Source organism: Syngnathoides biaculeatus, chromosome 6 (assembly GCF_019802595.1).
Source record: "Syngnathoides biaculeatus isolate LvHL_M chromosome 6, ASM1980259v1, whole genome shotgun sequence".
Taxonomy (NCBI): Eukaryota; Metazoa; Chordata; class Actinopteri; order Syngnathiformes; family Syngnathidae; genus Syngnathoides; species Syngnathoides biaculeatus.
Window position 1 is genome coordinate 19,130,050 of NC_084645.1, and position 24,648 is coordinate 19,154,697.

A 24,648-nucleotide genomic window follows, 5' to 3' on the forward strand; every position below is an offset into this window, starting at 1 on the left:
AACGCTGAGTACAGATGATGCACCACAGGCTAAAAGGAGAATTTTACCTCTGACAATGAGCTTAGCTTGAGCCTGGAAATCCTTGGCTGTCAATCTGACATGACCCGCCTCAGACAGCTTCACGTCCCGAACTGTCAGAGTGTGAATTCTCCCATCTGCTTGAGTCTTTACCTACAAGAATCAAACAAAGGGTGTCTCACATGCATTTCATACGGTAGTGTTCAAAATAATAGCGGTCCAGCGTGACTAACCAGTTTAAGCCACGTTTTCAGTATATTTTCTATTGCTATAAGTCAAACAAGTTACCAGTAGGTGCATTAGATTTTCAGAAAACCAACAAGACCTCGCATTCACGATACACACTTAAGGCTGTGCAATTGGGCAATTCGTTAAAGGGGGGGGGCGTAAAAACGAGAAGAAAAAAATGAGCAGTGTGGCATTCAATCAGTGTGACCATCAATTTTGCGAAAAACAGGTGTGAATCAGGTGGCCCCTATTTAAGGATGAAGCCAGCACCTGTCGAACATGCCTTTCTCCTTGAAAGCCTGAGGAAAATGTGTTGTTCAACACATTTTTCAGAAGAAGAACGTACTTTGATTAAAAGTTTGATTGGAGAGGGAAAACCTTATAAAGAGGTGCAAAAAATGACGGGACATGGGTCAGAAAACAATCATAATGGATCATATAATGGCAAAGGCTTAGCCAATGATCAGTTCCAGGATGATCAAAGACAGTCTCAATTGACCTGTAAGTACTGGAACAGCAGGTTAGGCATCTGTGTGAAGCTAATGTATTGACAAGAATGCCCCGCAAAGTCCCTCTGCTTCTGATGCAAATAGTCCTACCTACAAAGGCCAGTCAACCAAATGTGTTTCAGCTCAATTTTAAGATGACACTTTTTAAAGTTAGGGAATTGAAAGAGTTTTATGTTCAATTTGAAGTGAGATAGGTTATGCCTGTGACTATTTATTCTCATTCATCCAGGCCACTTCAGTCTGAGGGCATCAAGTTGATCACAATTGGGCTGTTCTGTTTGCCTGAAAAGATCTTTCATCTCTCATCAGCAGGTTTCATCAGTTCTTCCCACAAGGCTTAGGACACACTAGCCAGTGATGATGTGGAAGACGAGGATTTTTGCTCCAACCTGGAGGCATGCCCCACACCGGAGGTCCCCAGACCTTTTTTTTTTTTTTTAACCACAAGATCTACTTTTAAAGCAGCCAGCCTCTCCCGATCGACCGTGGAGGGCGTGGGTAGGGGGGTGCTGACGTCTTTTTTTTTTTTTTTTACAACGACCAACGATGAAATAGAATGACCAGGCCAGCAAATATCTACCCACTACAAAAATGCAAAACACATTTATTTCAAAGTATATTGAGGATTCTTTATGTGTAAATGTATGTTCGTGTGCCTTGCATAACCGCATGAGCCAAGATTACATAACATAATTAACTTCAAACATTTTTTGTAACTATCCGAGTTCACGTTGATGATCACTAAACACCATACGATTGAAAATGGACACCTGGCCCGTGTCACTCACGTCAGTGGATTCATCCAAGTGCAGTGAGAAATACTCTAATCTCCGATGTCCTTCCACACATCAGCCATGGCTTCACAGCACCGTGTAACTGTATGTACTCTTTTACAGCTGCAGGGATTTTACCGCAGATAATATTCCCGCCTTATTTTTAAAAGAGCAGAACAACGAGTTAGATGTGTCTCTTTTACCATCTCTATGTCTCAGAAGAACCTCAGAAGGAGGTTATCAACGGTCCCGGAAATGATGCTTCCGTGGCGGCTTTCGCTGTTGAACTATATTGTGTGGAAAGTGACTTCTGTGTGGCCAATTGGGATTTTAGTTTGTTCACTATTCTCATTTTCATCTTGCTTTTCTGCGGAATGTCGGTGTCGTATTTACCCGCTGGGGCGGACCCAAATGCACGACTCGGTAGACAGTTCAAGGAAGATCTTTGTTCGTTCCAAGGTCGTAAGACAGAGAGTCAGTCAGAGTGAGCAGCAGTATCAAGAGCGTCAAGGTTACGGAGTTGGTCGGAGGTCGGTACACAGGGGTTCAGGATCAGGAACGAGGAAGTGCGGAAAGGAAGCACGGATGGCAACGATCTGGCAGAGCCAGACCGTCCGCTGGGTCCTATATATACTGGGGTTCATTATCACCGATGAGGCGCAGGTGTGCACCGCCAGGGCTGGGACCGGCAGGACCATGACAGAGACATTTCACTCCACTGGCACATGAGGCAAACGCGCTTCGAAAATGACATCGTGGAAAAAAAAGTCCACCTCACATTCCGAATTAAAAGCGATACGTTCCAGCATGTTTGATAAGATTTCTTAAGCGAGGGCTTAGAAGAAGGGGGAACTCGCCGACTAGAGTGTTTTCCTGTACTGTGGTTGTTTGCACATGCGCGGTGAGCTAAAGTCAAAAACGATGTCTTTTTTTTTTTCTCGGCACGCCATCACAATCGACAGAAACCGACGCATTGGGCACACACCGCGCATAGAATCATTCTCTTTGTCAGGCGAAAAAAAAGGGAAAGAGCCGTGGAGCCACCTGGCCGAGAGGCCACACTCAGTTCAGTTGACTTGTCGAGTGGAAACTTCCCCATTGACACTCCATTCGGGTGGTCGGCCGAGCTGTACGTGGAAAGGCCAATCGCGGAGTTTCTTTCGAACGGAGGAAAGGACGGCATTGCAAGTAGGAGATAGGTAATGTCGTAAGGCCCCTCAATCTGTTAGCAAATGTTTTGTTGTTTGATTTACTTGTTGTAGTTTAGGGTTGCTTCGGGATAACCCTCAGACATAAGGCCACTTGATACTCCAGCGCTCGTGCAGTCAACAACGCCCCCATTGCATCGCGTGACCTACGCATTACCCTGCGCAGCACCTCTGTACAGCTTGTGTGTAGCCCGCTATGCACCCGCCAAAAAAAAATGTTGCTGCGCGGGGATTGATTGGCCCGTCACCGTTCCTCCGTTCTCCACATCCCACCGAGTATTGATTTTGCAGCGTAATTCAAGGTATCATCTGCTCATTTTGGTCCATTTGTTCAAGTACGCTGTCTTCCGCGGTTGTTTTGTTCCTCGTGACGGAAACGAAAGGAAAAAAAAGCTACCGGGAGGGACCAAAATGTGCTGAGGAAACTCCACGCTGTGCCGTAGCCTATACAGCGGCACATTTTCAAAATTGTGTGTATATGTTGGAACGTTATCAGCTCTGCGATGTAGGATACAGCTAAAACCCAGTTTGTGTTCCGAGGGTGGTGTGAGTCAAATGTCAATCCCGTTATGTAGGACCCTGTCCTCTCCAATGTGGACATCACACTCCAAAACGTATTGACTTTGACATCCTCACATGTGATTGTTGTTGTTCATGTCCACTGAGTTCCTGTGCTCAGTGAACACTTGCGCTTCTTGGCTAACCCTAAGTACTTTATGGTTAAATAGTTACAATGTAGACTGTTTTAGGTCCAATTTAAACTTAAATCTAGGAATATGAAGGGTCAAGATATTACAGCGGATGTGTTTGAGGTGTAACAGCAATTTGAAATGGGGGACTTTAAGGTCCAGGAGCTTCATGTCAAACAGCGTCGTTTGCTTGAGTTTTGAGCATGCAAAAAAACGTGGCCAGTCATACAAGCGGATGTGGAAGCTGATTTACACACACGGGACCAACTACAGTGGCTCATTTTGCGTCCGAAAGGCTGGTGCAAAAAAGCACACACAGCTATGCAAGTGTAGCGCAAGTCAAAATGAGAGGTGGAGGTGAGAACCTTTCGACTGGAATAAACAACGCCACAAAAATAAACAAAAATTGCAGGACATATTCAGCTCAGCAATTTAGGAGATTCTGAACTAAGGGGTGATTTGGATCAAGTCAGCTAGGAGTCATTACACGTTGCCGATGCCAAAGCTCCTGTCAACTCTGCACTTTTGTTTGCTCAGCGTTATTTCAGTGCCCGGTGACCCTACTGTAGGCGCTGACCGTTTCTCGGTGTGCTGTCCCAAGCCCAATGTTGCGAAGGTCGGGCCCGCACATCCTGTTAGTTTGCAACTTGCAAAGAGTCCAATCAAACAAAACTTGACTTTTATGCAGTTTCTGGCTTCTACAAAAATATTGGAGCAATTGATAATATGTCTCTCTTTCACCCACACTTCTATTTCCATCACCTCAAACTTTGCGCTTGTGTCGCTCTCCCAAATGATCCACGAAGAAAACCAACAGCGGTACCAAAAGCACAAAACCTTCCAAAATGTTCACATCTGTTGCAAGAGTGAGTGCACAATCGATTTTGCACCCGTTGGGGATTATAGTAACTCATGCCGGACTGAAAATGAAGGCCTTTGAGGTTACTGTTATTTTTGAAGAGTTTAAGGGTTGAATTAACAAAATTGAACAGCTGTCAGTTCAATTCCAACTTATAAAGTTAGGCTATTTAACGGTGAAACAGAAAAGTTTAAAAGTTTCAGGTAGAAAAAAAAAAAAAAAGGATGTGCCGATAATATCCAACCAAAGTGTCCAGCTCATGAATCGGTCGCAAGCGAGCATTTCCCGAAAAAGCAAAAGTGGACACGCGGCCGTCCACTTCCTGGAGGCAGAAGCTCCATATTAGGGAGCGTTGGGGGGCAGTGAGAGATAAGAGTTTATTTTTAACTTCAGCACAGGCCACAGAGACCAAAACAAGTACAGTTCTTGTTCGGGATGCATTTGAAACCAAACCGGATTAAGAAAAACAACAAGTACAAAAGACAGTTGACGCCTTACCCGGTCACCGGCCTCCATCTTGTTCCCAGCCAGGAACCAGTCGACGACGATGCCTTCGTAAGACAGCTCACACTGGAAGGTGGCCGTCTCTCCGGCCGTCACTGTCACGTCCTTCAGCGGCTGCAGCAGGCTGATGGCTCGGGCTGAGGAGAAGGGTGGAGCTTAGCATCCAATCTCTTCAGATACGTTTGTCCGAACCAGCGCCTCGTGTGATTGGTTGACTCCCAAGTGGTCTCACCTTTGACTCGGAGCTGAGCGTTTGATTCGGCGTTGCCTGCCGAGAACTCCACTCCTCCGGCCATGTCCATGCGTACGTTGTAGAGGACGAGAAGATGTTTGAGTCCCTCCTCCTTGATCTCCACGTCCTGACATGGGACAAACAAATTGGATTTTCCCTCATCTTATTTATTTATTGGTACGAGTCTCTTGAATCCACCAGCTAAGTGGATAACGTGTGTGCGTGCGGGAGTGTGCGACTGATGGGAGTAAGGTAGTATGAAAAGGCTCAATGCTGTACTTTTATCGTGCATTTTTAAGAACAATAAAACAATACAATGAAGTTGCTTTTCAGCCATTTTCAACTTGAACTCATTTCATTTCCAAGCACTCGATATGAATGGAAGACAAAATGCTCACGGCCGACTGGTGCAAAGGTTCTCCCTTCAGCTGCCAGTTTCCGCGGACGTCCTCCTCGGAAATCTCTACCTCGAACTTGGCCGTCTCCATCTCAGTGACCTCCACGCTGTACAGTGGACGCATCACCTTGATGTCACGCTCTGGATGACAAGCAGCAAAGGAGAAGGTCAGCAAGGTTTTTGGGGGGGAAAAATCCCCAAACATTCAAACAATCCTCGGTGCTTGACTTGAAAAGCACAAGAAAGTCAATCGGGAAATCCTTCAAAAGCCATGCTAAAATTCCCACTCCATTTATTCTAATTCTTGAGCCGTCACCTTCTGGTTCCGGAGGCATTTGTGTGTCTCAAAGATTGCAGGTCTGGAGCTAAGCCATCTGGGGCTTCAAATCCATTCAGACGCCAACTTTGGATTCCTCATTCTGTGCTCTTTGCACAGATCCAATGTCAGCGCTAGCGCTAGTGACGTTAAAGAGGACTTCACCAATCGGTTGACACACACAGCATTCTCATTCTCATCGGACTTCGGTATCAATGCTAAATACAGCAACCTGGTTTATCGACGTGTCTACATGGCGACCGTGTTTGGAAGGCCGAAACGACGGACAACTTGTTTGTATTTCGACAAAGAAGAGCAAGAGCTTTGATGTATTGTGCTATTTGGCTGGCACTGTCTTCCCAAACGTGGATATTTCAACCTCCTTCCAACTTCAGAAAACCCCTTGGGGTAAATGGCAGATGTTCTGTTCTTCCTTTGGGTGTGCATAATAAGCGCCATTATCCCTATTTTAGAACAAGTGCAAAATGAACGTCTCTGGGGTTACTCACACTGTACAGACGGCGCACAGCATCGGAATCTGGAGTGCCATTTTATTTTGTTACTTTTAGTTTATCATGTTCATGGGTTCTGATTAAAAAAAAAAAATAATCGGAAGTGACTCACCATTTACTTTGTACTTCAGTACTTTTTACACTTAAGTAATTTTTTGGGAAGACTAGTTTTTAGCTAGGCGGCACGGTGGTTCAGCTGGTAAAGCGTTGGCCTCACAGTTCTGAGGACCTGGATCTGTGTGGAGCTTGCATGTTCTCCCCGTGCCTGCGTGGGTTTCCTCCCGGCACTCCGGTTTTCTCCCACATTCCAAAAACGTGCAACATTAATTGGACATTCTAAATTGCCCCTAGTTGTGATTGTTTGTCTCCGTGTGCCCTGTGATTGGCTGGCAACCAGTTAAGGGTGTACCCCGCCTCCTGCCCGTTGACAGCTGGGATAGTTTCAGCACTCCCTGCGACTCTCGTCAGGATAAGCGGTAAAGAAGATGGATGGATGGATGGATGGATGGATGGATGGATGGATGGATGGATGGATGGATGGATGGATGGATTTTAGCTTTACTTGAGACACATGATTGTCAATCAACAGTACTCTTACAATGAACACTTGCTCGCTACTTTGCGGATTTCCTCTTTTGGCTGTTGTCTGGAACGTAACTCTTGTGTGTGATAAACGGCGGACTAGTCTACACGTGCTGTAACCTGAAGTACAGTACCGCTGCTGGGTCCACAAACAGGCGATTGAGGGCCATGCAGTAGTTGGATGAATTTCATTTTACCTTCAACTTTGAGATTGCCAGTAGTTTTGTCAGAGCCGCAGTCGCACGCGTATTCTCCGATATCGCTCATCTCGGCCTTCCGGAACATCAGGATTCGCTTTTTGCCATCGGCGCTAATGCTGATGTTCTTGGAGGGTGTCACCTCCTTCCCATCCTTGAACCATTTGACCTCCGCCACCGCCTTGCTCAGTTCGCACACCAGCTTGACTTCATCCTTCTCCACCACCGCGTAGTTCTGCAGCTTGGTGGTGAAGTACGGGTCGCCCTCTGAGGGAAAAGCATGTTAATTACCTGTTTGTTACATGCCGTAACATGAATGGTAATTTCCATTCGACTGTCCAAAGTCTTGCACATAATACAGTATGGTAGCATTAGGCTAGCTAACCTTTGTTCTATACAAAGTTTGTATGAAAATTCTGGTGTTAAAATATATAAATATATGACAATAAAGGCTTGTTAGTTGGTTGATTGCGTGATGTATTCGGGCAAAAGCATCAAAAGTATGACTTTGGCATCATCTTGTGGTATCTTGTGCCGAGGATCTTGAAGTGAGAGTGGGACCTTCTTTTAATGAGTTTTAATAAATAGCTTTGTCTAATATAAAGTGTTTTGCTTCAAATAAGTGGCATCTAAATACATTTCGAAATCTTTTCGTCGGTGGTCAATAACTTGCCAGGTTTGCTATTCGTGGCACGGGAGGGCTTGCAAAAGTTGAACAATGAAATGGGATGAAAAGAAGAAAGAAGATCATGTGAAGTATGTCGTGAGTGATGAAAAGATGAAAGAAATACTGACCAATGACGGTAAGCATGGCACTGACGCTCTTGTCCGCGGCCTCGACCTTGATCATGGACGTGTCGTCCATGACGACCTCCTTGAAGGCCAACGTGTGGAGCGTCCCATGGTCCGTCATGTGGACCACTTTGCTGGGGTGAAGCCGCACGTCGTTCTTATACCAAACCACTGGGATATCTTGGTGGGAGAGTTCCACGCTGAACTCGGCCATTTCGCGCTCTTTCACCGTCACGTCCTTGATGGACTTGATGAACTCGAGACGGATTCCTGGCACATGAGAATGTCGGTCCAAAGCGGAGAGATTAGTAAGTAAGATTAGTAAGTCAGAATCAGTCGCAGCTTTAATGGCCGAGTATGTAACAACACACAAGGAATTTGTCTCCGGCAGTCGGTGCCACCGGGTACCACATTCAGAACAAAGAACAAACAAACTAACAGGAACAAAGAATGAGATTTAATAGGAACTAGTCCTTATAATGGTCCCACGGTCCAGTTCCAAGAGATACTACCAGCTTTGGATCGTAGCAGCCGGTATATGTAAGAATAGTTCATTTTAGTACTTTTAAAAGGGAGCGTTTGCAGTTTCAAAAAAATAAACTCACTTTTTGTCATATGTTTTTGTGAAAACTGAATGCTTATAAAAAAAAAAGATCTTTTGAAAATTCATTCCTCTTGGGTGCCATCTTTTGCTTCCAATTTAATTGTAATTATTTTACAAGTGGGTATGGCGGGACAAGAATAGCCGATCAGAGGGGTGTCACCATGCACATGTGCACGACCGCTGCCTTTGTGGCCAAAGTAGGATTATAATATTTACTTCAAGTTAGCAAGCAAATTTTCAAGGAAGGTAATAGACAAGACTAAAGTTCAATAAGGCCTTTGAGCGCACGCGACTAAAAGAAGAAGAAGAGCTGGCATCGGGGGAGTGAGAATCAGCCTTTACTCCGCAGCGTTTTAGGACCAACACTGGATTATTACCGTTTGCGCTTGACAGGTAGATCGATTTGAATGTTGACATCTAATTGTCATATGTTGAATGTGACTTGGTACTCTAACCTTGACTATGTTGCACACAGCTCCCAGCATGCTTTGCGGCAATAAGGATGTAAATAGCGTTTGAAGTGTATGTTTTGTGTCCATTAGTTCTTTTATTTCTTTTATTAGTGCCTAGTTATGTTGTTCATTTGGGTGTGGTGTGATCATTTTAGTTTCAATATGACACCGTGAGTGCGTACAACGTGTTGTCTAATGACTCGCCTACACTGCCATGGTCCTGCCGGTCCCTGTCCTGGCTGTACCGGTCCCTGATGCGGCAATCAGGCGCGCACCTGCGCCTCGTCTCAAGCGATCGCGTCCCATTGATAGAGAACTACACGTACGGTCTGGCCTCTGCCAGATCGTTGACTCATGCCTCGTTCCCGCACTCTAGTAATCCCGTTCCTGATCTCCCATGTACCGACCCTACCTGCCCACTGACCTGCCTCCTATGCCTGATGACCTTGTTACTGTTGCTTGTGTTGACTGCCTGCCTGATCCCCGACACTGGACTGCATAAAAATGTTTCCCGAACTGCCTCTACATATCTCGTGTCGTGCATTTGGGTCCAACCCCGTGCCCTGGTCGTGACATACGCTGCCAGTGTGCGGGGGAATGTAAACGTCTTCTGCTTACAGATGTAAAATTGCAATTGCTCCACGAATGGTGGACTGCAACTGGGAAGGATGTGCAGCACGTAAGGGTGATTAAGGAGGGAGATGAAAATGTGTTGGCTGGTGAGAAGTAGATCTTGGGGTAAAAAGTCTGGGCACCCTTGATCTAGAGAAAGCCGATGACGGAGTACCAAGAGAGGAACAGTAGTAGTGCATGTGTAAGTCTGGAGTGGCAGAAAAATATGTTAGAATAGAATAGGACGTGTAAGAGGGCAGCAGAACAGTGGTGAGGTGTGCCTTAGGTGTGACAGAGGAATTGAAGGTGGAGGTGGGACTGCATCAGGGATCATCTGTGAGCCCCTTCCTGTTTGCTGTGGTAACAGATAGGCTGACAGATGAGGTTAGACAGGAATTCCCTTGGACCATGATGTTCGCAGATGATGTGATCGTCAGGTGGAAGATAGAGGCATGCACCGGAAAAGAGAGGAATGAAGATTAGCCAAAGAAAAAATGAATATATGTGCATGAAAGAGAGGGGTGGAGGGTTAAGAGTGAGGTTCCAGGGAGAAGCGATAGCGGGGTGGACGACATCAAATACTTGGGCTCAACAATCCAGAGGAACGGTGAGTGTGGTAAGGAAGTGAAGAAACTGGTCCAAGCAGGTTGGAAGAGCTGGCGGAAGGTGTCTGGTGTGTTACGTGACAGAAGAGTCTCTGCTAGAACGAAGGGCAAAGTTTATTAAACAGTGGTGAGGCCGGCCATGATGTACGGATTAGAGACGGTGGCACTGAAGAGACGACAGAAGCAGAGCTGCAGGTGGCAGAAATTAAGATGTTGAAGTTTTCTCTAGGAGTGAGCAGGTTGGAAGGGATTAGAAATGAGCTCATTAGAGGGAGGGACAGCCAAAGTTGGATGTTTGGAGACGAGGTTAGAGAAAGCAGACTTCGATGGTTTGGACATGTCCAGATGCGAGAGAGTGAGCATATTGGAAAAAAAAGTACTGAGGATGGAGCTGCCAGGGAAGAGGGCGAGAGGAAGACCAAAGAGAAGGTTGGTGGATGTTGTGAGAGAAGACGTGAGGGTAGTTGGGGTTAGAGAGGAAGATGCAGATGAGAGGTGCACATGGAAAAAGATGTCACGCTGTGGCGACCCCTAACAGGAGATGTCGAAGTAGGTGTGTCAAATACATTTGGAAGTATGGAGAAGCCTAAGATCACCTTGAATGACCAGCTTGCCGGCGGTCCTCTTGTCTTCAGCCTCAAACACGTATTTGGCCTCGTCTTCGTAGGTGGCCGAGCGAATCAGCAGGATGTATGTGTTGCCGTCCTGGATCATCTCGCAATTGTCGTCGCTCTGTAGCTCCCGCAAACCCTTCAGCCAACAGAAAGACTTGGGCGCTCTGGACACTTCCAGCTCAAATCTGGCGGCATCCTTCTCGTAAACTTGCACGTCACTCAGCGGCGTCAGGAAGCTGAGAGGAAGTTCTGACCAACCAGGAGGAGAAAGAAAATTCAGCATGAGGGCGTCACCGTCAGTTCAATTAGAGGGAATGGATTAGAATCCTTTTGGGGGGGAATCCCAAACTGCCAGGTGCCTTTCAGTGTAAACGTTTATGTAGCTTCTCATTCATTTAGGAAGCAGAATCTGCAAAGGTTCAGTGACGGCAGCTGGACTCTTCTTGGTTGTTGAAAACACCTTAGATCCGAAAGGCATCTTCAAGTTCATTAAAACATCATCAAATTCTCTTTGGGTCTTTGTGCCGGGATTTCATGTTAACGGTATTTTGGATCCATACAGGACCGTGATGTTGGATTATTAATCAAATATCACTACTCAAAGGCTCTTGGGCCGCTTGGTTTAGTGTAGAGTGAAAAGCAAAAGGGAATCATTAACACAACAAACACAATTCGGTTCGACTATAACAGGTTCAGTCACAGAGGAGTCAAAACTCGAAGAGAATCGCAACTTGGGAAAAGCCCCGCCTTCTGAAGACTCTTTAAACTTTTGGACATTGTCACGGTTAAGAGACTTGTGTAAGCCTGGAATGTAGTTGATTCACCTTTGACCATCAGGTTGGCGGCACATTTGGCGTTGGCGGCGGCATAGGCCACCTCACCACTCATAGACACTTTACAGTTGTACAGGATCAGTGTGTGTTTGCCTCCCTCTTCGATGATGTCCACATCCTGCCCATTTCAAAAATTGCCCACTGAATAACATACAACACTTGAACGGTAAGAAGAGTCGTCGAAAGAGGCTCTCACAGAGGAAGCGGTCAGGACTTCTCCGTTCAGTGTCCACTGGCCGTGGACGTCGTCCTCGGAAATCTCCACCTCAAAACGAGCTGTTTCTCCATCAAAGAGCTCCAAGCCGTAAATGGGCCGAACCAACTTGATCTCACGAGCTACCAGAGACGCCAAACGTGAAGACGCTCGGCCGAGACAAAGTCGATCGACACAACGGTTTATTTCTACCTTCAATGGTGAGTGTGGCGAGCGTCTTGTCTGTTCCACAGTCACAGGTGTACTTTCCTCTGTTGCTCTGCTCCACCTTCCTCAAGATCAAAGACCTCCAAGTAGCCTCAGACTTCATCAGCACCATTTTGGAGGTAATGATTTCCTTCTCTTCGTGATACCAAACAACTGGGACGTCCTTGTTGAGCTCACACTCCAGAGAGGCCTGGTCTTTCTCGGTTACCGTGTGGTCTTGGAGTTTGACCACAAACATGGCATCGCCCTCTGGAACAACACCAGTGAGTCATCATTTACTGGGGTCAGAGTGAAGAAACCCACCCAATCCCTGTTTCTGCCACGCCTGTTGTCCTCTGAAGAGAATCAATCATAGCCCCCCGCTCCAATTCACGGAAACACAAGAGAAGAAAGGCATAAAAGAGGTGGGACATTACCAATGACTGTCAGTTTTGCCAGTGAGCTTATTCCTTTCGCCTCTGCCTTAATTTGGCAGGTATCGTCAAGCGTCAACATCCTCATCTCTAGAACGTGTTTCTTTCCTTCCACGTGTGCGATCACTGTTCGGCTCACGTGGAGCTTGACTTCGTTTCTGTACCAGGTCACCGGTACGTCGTCATGTGTCAGCTCGAGCTCAAAGTGAGCTGTTTTACCTTCTTTGACCGTCTGGTCCTCCAGCGGCCTGACAAACTTCAGCCTCGTGCCTGGAATGGAGCAGGAGTAAGAGTCCCCGCGCTCGTTAAAGAGGAGCCTTGCTGGAGCCACAACTTTGGGTGGACAACAAGACAAAGACGAGTGCACGGGTCAGTGGGACTCACCTTCCACCGAGAGGTTTGCGGTGGACTTCTGATCCAAAACCTCGATGGTGTACTCGGACTCATCGTCAAACTCACAGCTGTTTATGATCAACATGTGTTTGTTTCCGTCGTCAATGATCTCATATTTGGGGCCCGAGGTCACAATTTCCACCCCCCTGTACCACAGCACCTTGGACACTTCCTTAGTGACAATGCATTCAAATTTGGCTTGTTTCTTTTCTGGCACCGAAATATCCTTCAGAGGCTCCACAAAGCCCATTTCGATTTCTGCAAAATTTCCATCATTCCTTGAGTCAGTGACAAGTTCACACCGTGCGTCTTTTGCCGACGCTCCCGTGTGCGCGCGCGCACACACACACACACACACACACGCACGCGCAGGTTTGGATTGTGAGTTGCGTACCTTTGACGGTCAGCATTGCGCTGGTGATGGCATTTAAAGCTTGGTAGGACACTTCGCCTGCCTGGTCCAATTGGACGTTCTTTAAACTCAGGAAGCGTTTATTTCCATCGGCTTTAATGTCACATGTCTGAAAAGAAGGATCAACAGCGTTTGACAAGAATCAGAACCAACACGACTCGAAACCTGTAGACTTCTATTTTCCACTGAGGGCCACATAACAGAAAAATGGAAGGAAGCGTGCCACTCCTTTAGGTTTACGAAAAATGTTCAATACAATTCGAAATGCTGCGAGCCAATCACAAGGCACATAGAGACAAACAGCCGCCCTCACAATCACACCGAGGGGCAATTTAGAGTCTCCAATGAATGTTGCATGTTTTGTTTTTGTTTTTTGTTTTTTTGGGGATGTGCGATGTGGGAGGAAAGCAGAGTGCCCGCCCGGAGAAAACCCACGCAGGCACAGGGAGAACGTGCAAACTCCACACAGCCTGGGCCGGGATCGAAGCCTAGACCTCACAAATGTCAGGCCGACACTTTACAGGTGCGCCACCGTGCAATTGAAAAACATCATGCATCTTTTAACATTCAAATGACAATTTGAAGATTCCATCCATCCATTTTCTTTGCCACTTATGCTCACGAGGGCCGCGGGGAATTTGAAGATTTTTTTTTTTCCTCAAAAAGCAACACTTAAAGGTCAGACGACAAAGATATTATGGGGTCAGTTCAAATGTATATTCACATTATTATGCACCGACACGACTGACGATCAAAATCATGCATTCATCGGAGCCTGCAAATTGTGTGATTGTGACTTGCACCACTTACCGGGGACCGGCTCAGCACCTGTCCCTGAAGTTTCCATTCCCCAACAACATCTTCCTCTGAGATTTCTGTGTCAAAGTTGGCTTCTTCCTTTTCCACCACCTCCACGCTGGCCAGCGGCTTCAAGATTTCGGCCTCGCGCTCTGAGGAAACCCAAAAAAAAAACAACACATCGGACGCATGATTCTTGTCCCGAGCACAAGACGAATGAGCTTGACGCCCCGCCGACAGACCTCCGAGAGTCAGTTTGGCCACGTATTTGCGGTCCTCCACGGCAAAGGTATATTCTGACACATCTTCAGGCTGGCAGTTGTTGACGGTGAGCACCATGCCGACTCCATCTTTGCTGATCTCGAACTTGTCGGAAGGCGTGAGCTCCGTGTCGCCTTTGAGCCACTTCCAGTTAGGCGTGTCCTTGAAGAGCTGACATCTGAAGGTAGCACTGGATCTGGGTTTCACGTGCTGGTCCCTCAGAGGCTTCATCAACCAGTCTTTGATCACCTCTGAGCACAAAAGTTCACAAGAGTTGATGCTTCTGTGCTGCCCCATAGTGTGGTACCAGTCTTTGTGTACTTTTCCGTACAATAACTCTGAGCACAATCCTGTTCAACTTGTAAAGTGCCTCGAGATAACTTATACTGTAAATGTAATCAAATTGGCACTTGGCATTACATTTTTGTAAATAGTTGCTTTTCTGCAAGTCCCAAAAACATGGCCGCTGGGGGGAAAAAATGGTGACATTTTTTTTTTTTTTTTTTTGGAAGCCAGTTTTGCTGCCGGCGTTGTCCATAGCCCTGGGCGACCTATTTTGAGGAGACAGTAAACAATATACAGTAGACTGTCATACAAGTGACACATTGACGAGGTTACATTGGAGCAAAGTGTCATTTCTTCCGGCTTTTCCCTTGATGAGATATTTACAAAAATCTGAGAGGTGAGATACAAGGCCGTGTGATCCAGGTAGATAAATGAACAAACGAGAGTCATTGGCTAGGCCTGAACCTAAATTGGTTTTGTGGGGACATCGCTTGCTGTTCTCAGTGCGTCACACAAGCTCCATAAAAGCACGCTCGGATGAATTTCGTGGAGAAGAAAGCGCTATCGTAAGAAACGGGATTGGCAGTCATACTCGGAGATGCTCATACTATCTTTCTTGGAAGTAATACTATTTTAGTACAACAGCGTCGTATTCATTGTCATTGTATGGTGCCCAAAGAATGACATTGCATGAAACCCTAGTACCGCAAATAGCACAAAGTTGCAAGCTTCTGCTACCGTGAGCCCCGCCATCTCAAGCGTCCTTGTGTGCGACAGTGTAGGAAATTTTAATCGTATAATGCTTGGAAAGTTGTACTTTTGATGGAGACATTTGAAGATTGTGCAACACTCATCATTCCGGTTTACTGGCGTGTTCCGCACCGGTCACTTTGACGTTGGTGCTGGTCTTGATGCCGTCCGGCGCGTCCACCTCGCACGAGTAGATGCCGGTGTCTTCCTCGGTGGCGTTCTGGATGGTGACAGCATGCTGCAAGCCAATAATATTGATGGCCAATTTTCCGGCCATATTCTTCAGTTTCACACCGTCCCGCTTCCAAATCACATCCCTCTCCTTGTTGAGCTCACAGGTCAGGTACATGGGCTGACCCTTGGTACACGACATCTCCGGTTCCAACTCTTTGATCCACCTCACGGGGAGCTCTGCACAAGGAATCAAAAAAAAAAAAAATGGAATACAGACCTTCTCCTATGTACAAACATTCAACGACCAAAGAGCATAAAATTGAAGGCCCACAGACAGGAAAAGCACGATTTTTAGTATGTTTTTTTAAGTTTTTAAAAAAAGGCAGCCAGAATGGACCCATCTGTTTTTTCACCACACAGCATGATTTTGACGTAGATGGCTTTTTGTAACTCTCGCCATGAAAATTCTCTCGCAGGATTTGTTTTGGAGAAGAAGCAGGAAGTGACATTATCAGCAGGAGCTCTCTCAGGCGTTTATCCAAGTTTTACCAGTGAAGAAGGTAGCGCTTTGTAACTTCATTTTAGCCAAAATGCCGGCTCGTCGTTATGCTGGATATTGTTCAAACACTCGGGAGGATGGATTTACTCTTCATATCTTTCCAAAAGGACCGGTTCTTCGGGAAAAATGGATTGCTGAGGTGCAAAGGACGAGAGCTTCATGGGTTCCAAATGACAGGTAGGTGTGTAAAGAGCTCCTAAAAAAAAAAAAAAAAAGAGTTGGGGGCGGGGGGATGTAATCCCCTCAGAACGTAATAAAAGATCCGCGTATGTAAGTCAGATGTGCTAAATGTGTCGATGTGCTCGTCGGTGCCGCGTCCGCCGATCACGGCTTCGGCAGAGCAGGTTATCCGTGTAGGTCAACTAACAACAAACGTGAACATTAGGTAGGACTACTGATATTGTCCCTTCAATTCTTCTTTTCCTCTGGTCTTGTCCCGTACATGGTTGCCACAGCGCGTCATATTTTTTTTCCCATCTTCCCCTCTTACACCAACAGCCCTCATGTCTTCCCTCACAACCTCCATCAACCTTCTCTATGGTCTTCATCTCGCTCTTTTGACTGCCAGCTCCATCCTCATCATCCTTCTCGCTTCTGGACATGTCCAAAGCATCCGAGTCGGCTCTCTCTAACTTTAAATCTTGGCTGTTCTTCTGATTAACTCATTTATCAATCCCATCCAACCTGTTCATTTCAAGCGAGAACCTCAGAATCTTCAGTTCTGCTTCCTGTTGTTTCTTCAATGCCACCGTCATTAATCCGTACACCATGGCCGACCCCGCCAGCCACTGTTTTATCGACTTTGCCCTTCATACGAGCGGAGACTCTTCTGTCACGTAACACATCTCAGACACCTTCCTCTAGCTGTTCCAACCTGCTTGGACCCGTCTGTTCAATTCCTGAGCACACTCACTGACGCTCTAGATTGTTGACTCCAAGTACTTGAAGTCGTCCCCCCTCGCCATCTCCTCTCCCTATCGACTCACTCTTCTCCATCCAGCCCTCTCATTCGCACACATATATTCTGTTTTACTTGGGCTAGTTTTCATTCCTCTCCTTTCCAGTGCATTTCTACACCTTTCTAATTGTTGCTCCACCTGAAGATCACGTCATCTGCGAACATCATGGTCCAAGGGGATTCCTGTCTCACCTCATCTGTCAGCCCATCTCTTACCACTGCAAACAGGAAGGGGCTCAGAGCCGGTCCCTAATGCAGTCCCACTTTCACCTTAAATTCTTCTTTCACACCTCACCACCGTTCTGCTGCCCTCATAGATGTTCTGTACTATTCTGGCATACCACCCCAGACTTACGCATGCAGTACCACAGTTCCTCTCTTGGTACTCTGTCATAGCCTCTCTCTCGATCCACAAAGACACAATGTCGCTCCTTCTGGCCTTCTGTGTACTTTTCCACGAGCATCCCCAAGGCAAATAATGCATCTGTGGTACTCTTTCTAGGCATGAAACCATACTGTTGCTCGCAGATACTTACTTCTGTCCTGAGTCTAGGCTCCACTACTCTTTGCCATAATTTCATCAACTTTATTCCACTGTCGTTCCCACAGCAATGCAAATCACCTCTGTTCGTAAAAATGAGAACGAGCACACGTTTCCTCCATTCCTCAGGCATCTTCTCACCTGCTAGTATTCTTATGAAAAATGTGGTCAAAAACTCCACAGCCACCTCTCCAAATTGCTTCAGTACTTCCAGAGGTATATCATCAGGACCAACTGCCTTTCCATTTTTCATCCTCTTTAGTGCCTTTCTAACTTCTGTGTGACTTCCAACTTGTCAGATGGTCCTGGTCCTTCACACTTGGCTCTTCCTTCTCTCATATTTTCTCCAGTCATCAACTTCTCAAATTATTCTTTCCATCTATTTAGCGCACTACTGCTACTGGCACATAGTCAGCACATTTCCATCTCTCTCCTTAATGACCTTTACCTGCTGCACATCCTTCCCACCTCTATCCCGCTTTTCTGGCCAACCTGTAGAGATCCTTTTCGCCTTCTTTCGTGTCCAACGTGGTGTACAAGTCATCATGTGCGTCTTTTTTTGGCTTCGCTACCTCTCTCTTTGCCCATCTCAATGCATTTCTTTTGCCTGTCCTCAGTCCACTCAGTGTCCCACTTCTTCGCAAACCTCTTTCCTTGTAAACCTTCCTGGCCTTTGGGGTTCCACCACCAAGTCTCCTTCACTCCTTTCCTATGAATAAATGAATCCCATTTATTGTCATCATACGACTGTACAGCAAAATCGGAGAGACTCTCCTTTGTCACTGCATACATAAAAGTGATAGATAAATCAATAAAAGTAAATAAAAGCGTACGTGTAAAACCGAGTGCAGAAATAGTATTATATGGAAATCAGTGCGCATTTGTATTTTTCAACGATCTTCTGTGCTGCTTTCATTGACCTCGAAAGCCTTGCTCTGTCTGCCTCAGTACAGCTCCTGTACCAGACGGAAAAACTGCATGAGAGCAGGCTCTCAATCGGTGAGCGGCAGAAGGCCAGCCGCAACTTTGTGTCTAGGTTATTCTTCCTGAGAACTGTCAGGAAGTGGAGACGCTGTTGAACCTTCTTAATGACCACTGCAGTGCCAGAAGATGCATCAAGTACTCCTGCCTGTCTCTCTGATCACCTTGGCTGTGGTAGCTCTTACCCTTCTTGGAGCTCCTCCTGTCCACCGAGAGCCCGTCTCCTCCTAACCCTGTACGTGAGCGTACTCTTGAGCGCTTTTAAACGCAAGTCCTGACATGCTCACGAGGATGGTTTTCACTCGCATCTTCAAGCTAACGAGTCATTTTGGAATCGCTCAAGCACAAAAACAAACAAAACAAAGCACATATTTCAAAGAAATACCTATACCTACATACACATTTTTGCTGTGTCGTGAATCCAATTATGAAAAACTTTTTAAAAATGTAGTAATAATTGTGAGAATTCATTAAAGAGAGGAGTAGAGAAAGACACGGGGGCCAGCGAGAGCCGAGCTGGACATCAGGGGACGCGGAAGGATGGTCGGTAGCTGAACCTTCCTGCATGCGTGCTCACGAGTCAGAACTGAAGCGGGACGTTCGAGAGCTTGGTCGGTCAGAGAGATGAGAAATCCTCTCCCTGTCTTTCCTAATTTACAGCACTTAACAATAACGTGTCGTCCTTTGGTGAATGTGCCGCGTGAGCGTTAACCTCGGGCATGTATCATTAACTGAATAAGGAAGAGCTTGAATGATTTTATAATGAATGAATTCAACCATTCGTTGAATGAATCTTTTTAAAGAACTGATCGAACGATTCAGTACACTCAAAAGAACTGCCCTGCCTGTTACAGGCATATGAAAAGAGGCCCAAATGAATGAACTCAGGAGTCAAAATAAAACGGACTTTGATTATCAATGAAATCGTTTTTGTACAGTTACTCTGTACCGAACGGCCTGTGGCCCTGTACTGGTCCACGCCCTGATGGTTGGGTACCCGTGGTGTACACAGTTGAAACTTTGACATTTCAATGGACAATGGGTGACAAAAAAAAAGCGTCAAAGCAATATGTTTTTTAAAAAAGGAAAACTGCAACTTTGGAACAATTTGAGATACGTACAGCCTTCTGGAATGTAAATTGTAGAATGTCTGTCATTGTCATGTCCTCTTAAGCTTCATCAATGAGTAGTTCTGTGAGCTCACCTTCAACAATGAGTTTAGCAGTGCAGGTGATTTCTTTGCCCGCATTCCTGGCGATACAGGTGTACTCGCCGGTGTCTGACAACTGAACATCTTTGACCATCATCTTGCGATCTTTGCCATCCGAGGTCAACTTGTACTTGGGCCCCTCACGCAGATTTCCCCCATCCTTCATCCACGATGTGATGGCGGTGGACGGCGACACCTGGCACTCAAACACGGCTGAAGAACCAATGGACTCGGCCTCCTGCAGCACAATATCCTCCAGCTTCTTGATAAACTTCAGGGGAACGGCTTTGAGTTTGAATCCTCCAAACGGTTCCTCTGGAGGCGAGGGGCCTTTCCCACCGGGCCTTAAGCCCCGACCCCGACCTCCATCACCAGGAGATGGCGTTAGTCTAACTGCAAAAGCAGAATAAAAAATGCTTCGAGTTAGATACTGTCAGGAATCAGAAAATAAAGGAACAATAAGCAATTGCATTCAAATCAATCCAAAAAGTAAAGTTTTGAAGAAAAACATCTTGTGCAGGAAGAAAAATGATGAAAAAGACACAAACAAGAGTAGCACAAAAAGCAGAGGGACAGATTTTAACTATTTCTTTAAAAAAAAAAAAAAAAAAAAGACCCCAAAACAGCTGGTTTTATCGCATGATTAATGAAATAAGACCACAAACTGCCAGCAAAAGCCAATGAGTTCTCACCACCAAATCCTCGTCCTCTTCCTTTGGCAGGTTCCTCTGCTGGTTTGCCATCTGGACAAGTCATGAAAACATTTCAAACATCTTTTGCTTTTCCAACAGTCAGATTTTGTACTTAACAACAACAACACTTTCAAGGTGTTCAATGGGGGAGGACAACAACATGTTCTTTGATTGGTTTGAGAAACTGGAATGTTGATGATGACGATCATGACAACGATGTGATTTTATTGGAATTTCCTTCAAGCTAACGACCTTTGCTTCGAGTTAACTTTGGGCTTTATCTTCTGCATCACTGCTATTTTTGTCTCTTGAAGAAGACTCTGGGATTTCGTCAGTTCTTTGGAGGGAGAAGGGCCTGTCGCTTCAACAGGGTCAGCTTTTATTTACTCATCTGGTGTTTTAGTTATGTTCTTATCCGCATTTCACACATTCTCTTTCTCTGACTCTATCTTATGAACAACTGCAACCTCTACGTGTTCTTGGCAAAGTTCAATTGGACAAGTTTCTTCTCTTGCAGTAAATACAAGTTCACTGCTGATTCTTATTAACTCCAAGTCCTCTCTGTCATGAAGACTGCAAACAATGAGGACTTGGTCAAGATGCCTGCTCACTTGTGACTGATGAGTTTCTACTTTTTTTCCAGGAACCACTGGTTTTACTGGAACTTGCTTTAAGATGACAACCTTGGCTTTGGCTTCCTTCTCTTTGGTTTTTGAGGTAACTTTATACTTTATCTTCTGTGTCACTGCTGTTTTTGACTCTTGGAGTGGACTCTTCGGTTTCTCTACAGCTGAGGCTATTTTTGTGGCGGCAAATAGTTTCACGTGTCACAAACAGATACACACTCAAGACGGCATGACAAACATCACTATATTCATACTCCAAATCTTTATTTTGATTTCTCATTCAAACAAAGAAAAGGTCAGTATACCTTTGGTTGGTCCAGGAGCCTTGACTGGTTCCTTGTCTAAAAGAGTTTGAATGAAATCAATATCAGAAAATCGTACTCTCAAAGAGGTTATTTGGGGAACAGTCAATATTTTTTTTTTTTTTAATTTTTTTTTTTTTTTAGGTAACAGGAACAATGGCAAAAGTTCATGACATGAATAACACATATTGGAGCTGTTTGGTCACCAGCTGACTGACAAGAATTACCTCCAGGTGAAGAGATGTGCTTCGGGAGAACAGATGCTTTTGCCTTTGGTTTAACTGGTGGAGGAGCCTTCTCCTCTGCCGGAGTAAAAATGGCAAGACCATAAATCACACGTCAAGACTTAGAATTAACAAGTGACTCATAATGGCAGAATACAGGAAGGCAAAAGAATTTTGATGAGTCACACTACTGTACATGATGCTACCTGGAGAAGGAACGCTTTCAGATGGTGGCTTTGGTGCAGGAACAGACACTTCCTCCTCATCTGGAGGAGATGCTTTCAGATGGAACATAACAAAAGTCACATCTTACTGTAGCACAAGGCCGTAAAAAATCAAGCAGACATAAAGACAGGCCAAAGAAATTTGACGACTCATCTGATTTGAACGAGACATAACTCCTCTAAGGGGAAGAGATTTAAGAGATTAGCGTTCGAAGAAGAAAGTACCTGCAGGAGCAGTCACATTGTCCTCTAGGCTGGAGGGAGTTGAAAGGTTCCATGTTTTCTTCTCTGGTGGTGGTGACACTGAGGAAGATGACAAGACGTGAAGAACACAAGGAACATCCACAAGTCATCTGACAACAAACCACTAGAGACGCGTGACATGGCAAGTGAGGGAAAAGAACACATAAACCTGAAGAATCATTCACAGACCAGAAGACACTACCTGAAGGTGGTGAGACCTTCTTGGAATAATGACGAAAGTATGGCACGGACAACAAGCATCATATTAAGCATGAATGTACGAAGATTAAAAGATAACCAACTGGTTTAGTTTGTGCTGGTTCGAGAAGATCGAGACGTAGATGAATAGGTGTGATTTTGAAAAGGTCGGAGCTTCACCAATGTACCTTCATGAAGCAACTGTTCTTCCTTCACTTGTTTATGCTTCCTGTGATCTGGCACAGCTTGGTCCTTGAGGGCACCAAGGTGCCTGAGAAATTTAGGAGGGTGTGTCTTCTACTGACGACTGGCCCATTTCTCTGTGACGGAGAGCTCTCCCTGTTGCATGAGTCAATTTCTTAACACGTGAAAGGCCTTCAATAGACACAGCAGACTGATATTTCATCAGTTCCTTGGAGGGAGGAGTGCCTCAACTTCTATTTGCTCATCTGGTACTTTCGTTGCATTCTTTTTGTCTTTGCTTGTCACTTTTGTCTCTTTCTACTTCTCCTTCTCCAGTTTGTGAACAACTGCAACCTCTTCAGATTGATGTGTTTCTTCTGGTGTAGTGAATGACGTGTTCATTCCCTCTAATATGTACTGACTTCTGACCCTCACTATCATGCAGATGATGAACACTGACTTCTTGGTCAAAATGGCTGCTCACTTGTGCCTGATGCGTTTCTACTTGTTTGTCAGGCACCGCAGGTTTTATTGGAACTTGCTTCAAGCTGGCGACCTTGGCTTTGTCTTCATTCTTTGTTTTTTTTGAGGTAGACTTATTATAATTTTGGGTTTTTTTTTTCGTGTGTGTGTCGCTGCTGTCTTTGATTCTAGAAGAGTATTCTGTGATGTCATCAATTCTTTCGAGGAACTAAATCGTCTTGCTTCAATAGAACCAGCTTGCTGAGTTGGTTCTTTTATGTCTTTGTGTCTCACCATCAGCGTCCGTGAGTTGATTTACTTGCAACTGGTGTTTGTAGGAGCCATGTCTCCTCGGTGGAGGTGTCTTGTCTGTATTTTGTACATGACGGAAGATGTCGTGCTCAAAAGGTTTGACTGTTTTTTTCTGTCAACAAAGGTTCCTCAAGGAGCTCAGTCCAGTACCATGCAGGTACACTCCCTTTTCCTCCGTCTGATCTTTTAAAGGTCTGAAGATTTTTTTTCTCCGTGAGTGTCCCTGAATAAAGAAACTTGCTGAGCTCTGTGGTCAGCCTCAAGACAAGATGGATTGTTTTTCACATTCCAGGGAAGATGGAAGATTTGGACCATTGAGTGAAAGTGACACAAACAAAAGATGACATTTGGTGTATTATCCCCATCTATACAGGTAAACACTATGTTACATACACACTCCACAAATATTCACCAACGAAAGACACAAAAACAAACACGGGAATAAGATGAGTAAAAATTCATGATAGCACAGCTACCTTGTTGCTGATGTCTTTTTGAATCTTTTGCTTCTGAATGAGGTAGGTGAGCAAGGTCTCGTTCCTCAAACTGTGGCCTTTTCTCTGCTTTGATTGGTTCTTCAGTGACCATCCCTGGTTGGTCTGGAATGTTTTTGGCTTCCCTGGATATCATTTCAATTTTTGTTTTTTCTGAAAGATTCTTCACTTCTTGTGGCTCATCACGAGGAAACAGAGGTGTTTTGGGAGGCTCATCAGTGCTAGCGTCAGATGACCGAGTTTCCTGGATGACTGAAAAAGATTTTCAAGATGATTAATTTGAAAAAGCAAAGTAATACTGACGAGTGCACAGCAAGCAAACAGACACACACACACACACACACACACACACACACACACACACTAAATGGCATTTGTTGGGTTTCCTGTGCAGTACCTTGCACAGAAGCAGCTACAGCTTCAGGGACGATACAATTTAAGATAGATGTTTCTGGAAGAATTACATGTTGAAACTAGTGCTTTTAATGCTAAAATTCAAATTCAGTTCGGTAAGGAGACTGAGTTCAGTTTCTCACTTCAAGATCTGGTTTAAATTGTATTCCGATTTCCGGTTTAGATTCTGATTAAATTGCAGGTTCAAGTTCAGGTTCTGGTTCAATGTTTCTTTCGGGTTCTGATTCAACCTCTGGTTTTGGTTCCGCTTCATATTGTGGTTCTGATTTAGGTTGTGGTTCTGCTTTTCTGTATTGTTTCAATTCTTTGAGGTTACAAAAGACAAATTGCTTCAATGGCTTTTGCTATTTAGGGAAGATGTAAAAGAAACACAAGTACTGACAGACTAACATCAAGACAAAACACAATAAGAGTCTAGACACAAACAAAACACTTCAAGTGAAGCCTCTGAAGATGAATATGAATATTATTTAGAATATTGTTACCTTTGGGGACCACCTGTTCCTCTTGTTGAGGCAACGCAGCAGCCATCAACTCCAGCTTCTCGGCATCAGATTCTTTAAAATAGTGGGACTCATTTGA

At 45.2% G+C, this 24,648-nt stretch overlaps 1 protein-coding gene across 1 annotated transcript in view; it reads right to left on the reverse strand.

Annotated features, from left to right (window-relative positions):
* Window positions 1-24,648, reverse strand: part of ttn.1 (titin, tandem duplicate 1) — a gene marked incomplete at its 3' end in the record, with an annotated part of 159,120 nt that overhangs the window by 88,813 nt on the left and 45,659 nt on the right. The window contains 19 exon segments of the mRNA XM_061822179.1: window positions 48-171; window positions 4,783-4,925; window positions 5,021-5,147; window positions 5,419-5,558; window positions 7,025-7,291; window positions 7,820-8,086; window positions 10,686-10,952; window positions 11,528-11,654; window positions 11,733-11,872; window positions 11,943-12,206; window positions 12,374-12,640; window positions 12,755-13,021; window positions 13,158-13,284; window positions 13,986-14,125; window positions 14,216-14,485; window positions 15,402-15,680; window positions 19,687-20,085; window positions 20,385-20,435; window positions 24,552-24,623. Coding sequence (XP_061678163.1) covers window positions 48-171; window positions 4,783-4,925; window positions 5,021-5,147; window positions 5,419-5,558; window positions 7,025-7,291; window positions 7,820-8,086; window positions 10,686-10,952; window positions 11,528-11,654; window positions 11,733-11,872; window positions 11,943-12,206; window positions 12,374-12,640; window positions 12,755-13,021; window positions 13,158-13,284; window positions 13,986-14,125; window positions 14,216-14,485; window positions 15,402-15,680; window positions 19,687-20,085; window positions 20,385-20,435; window positions 24,552-24,623 — 3,738 coding nt within the window.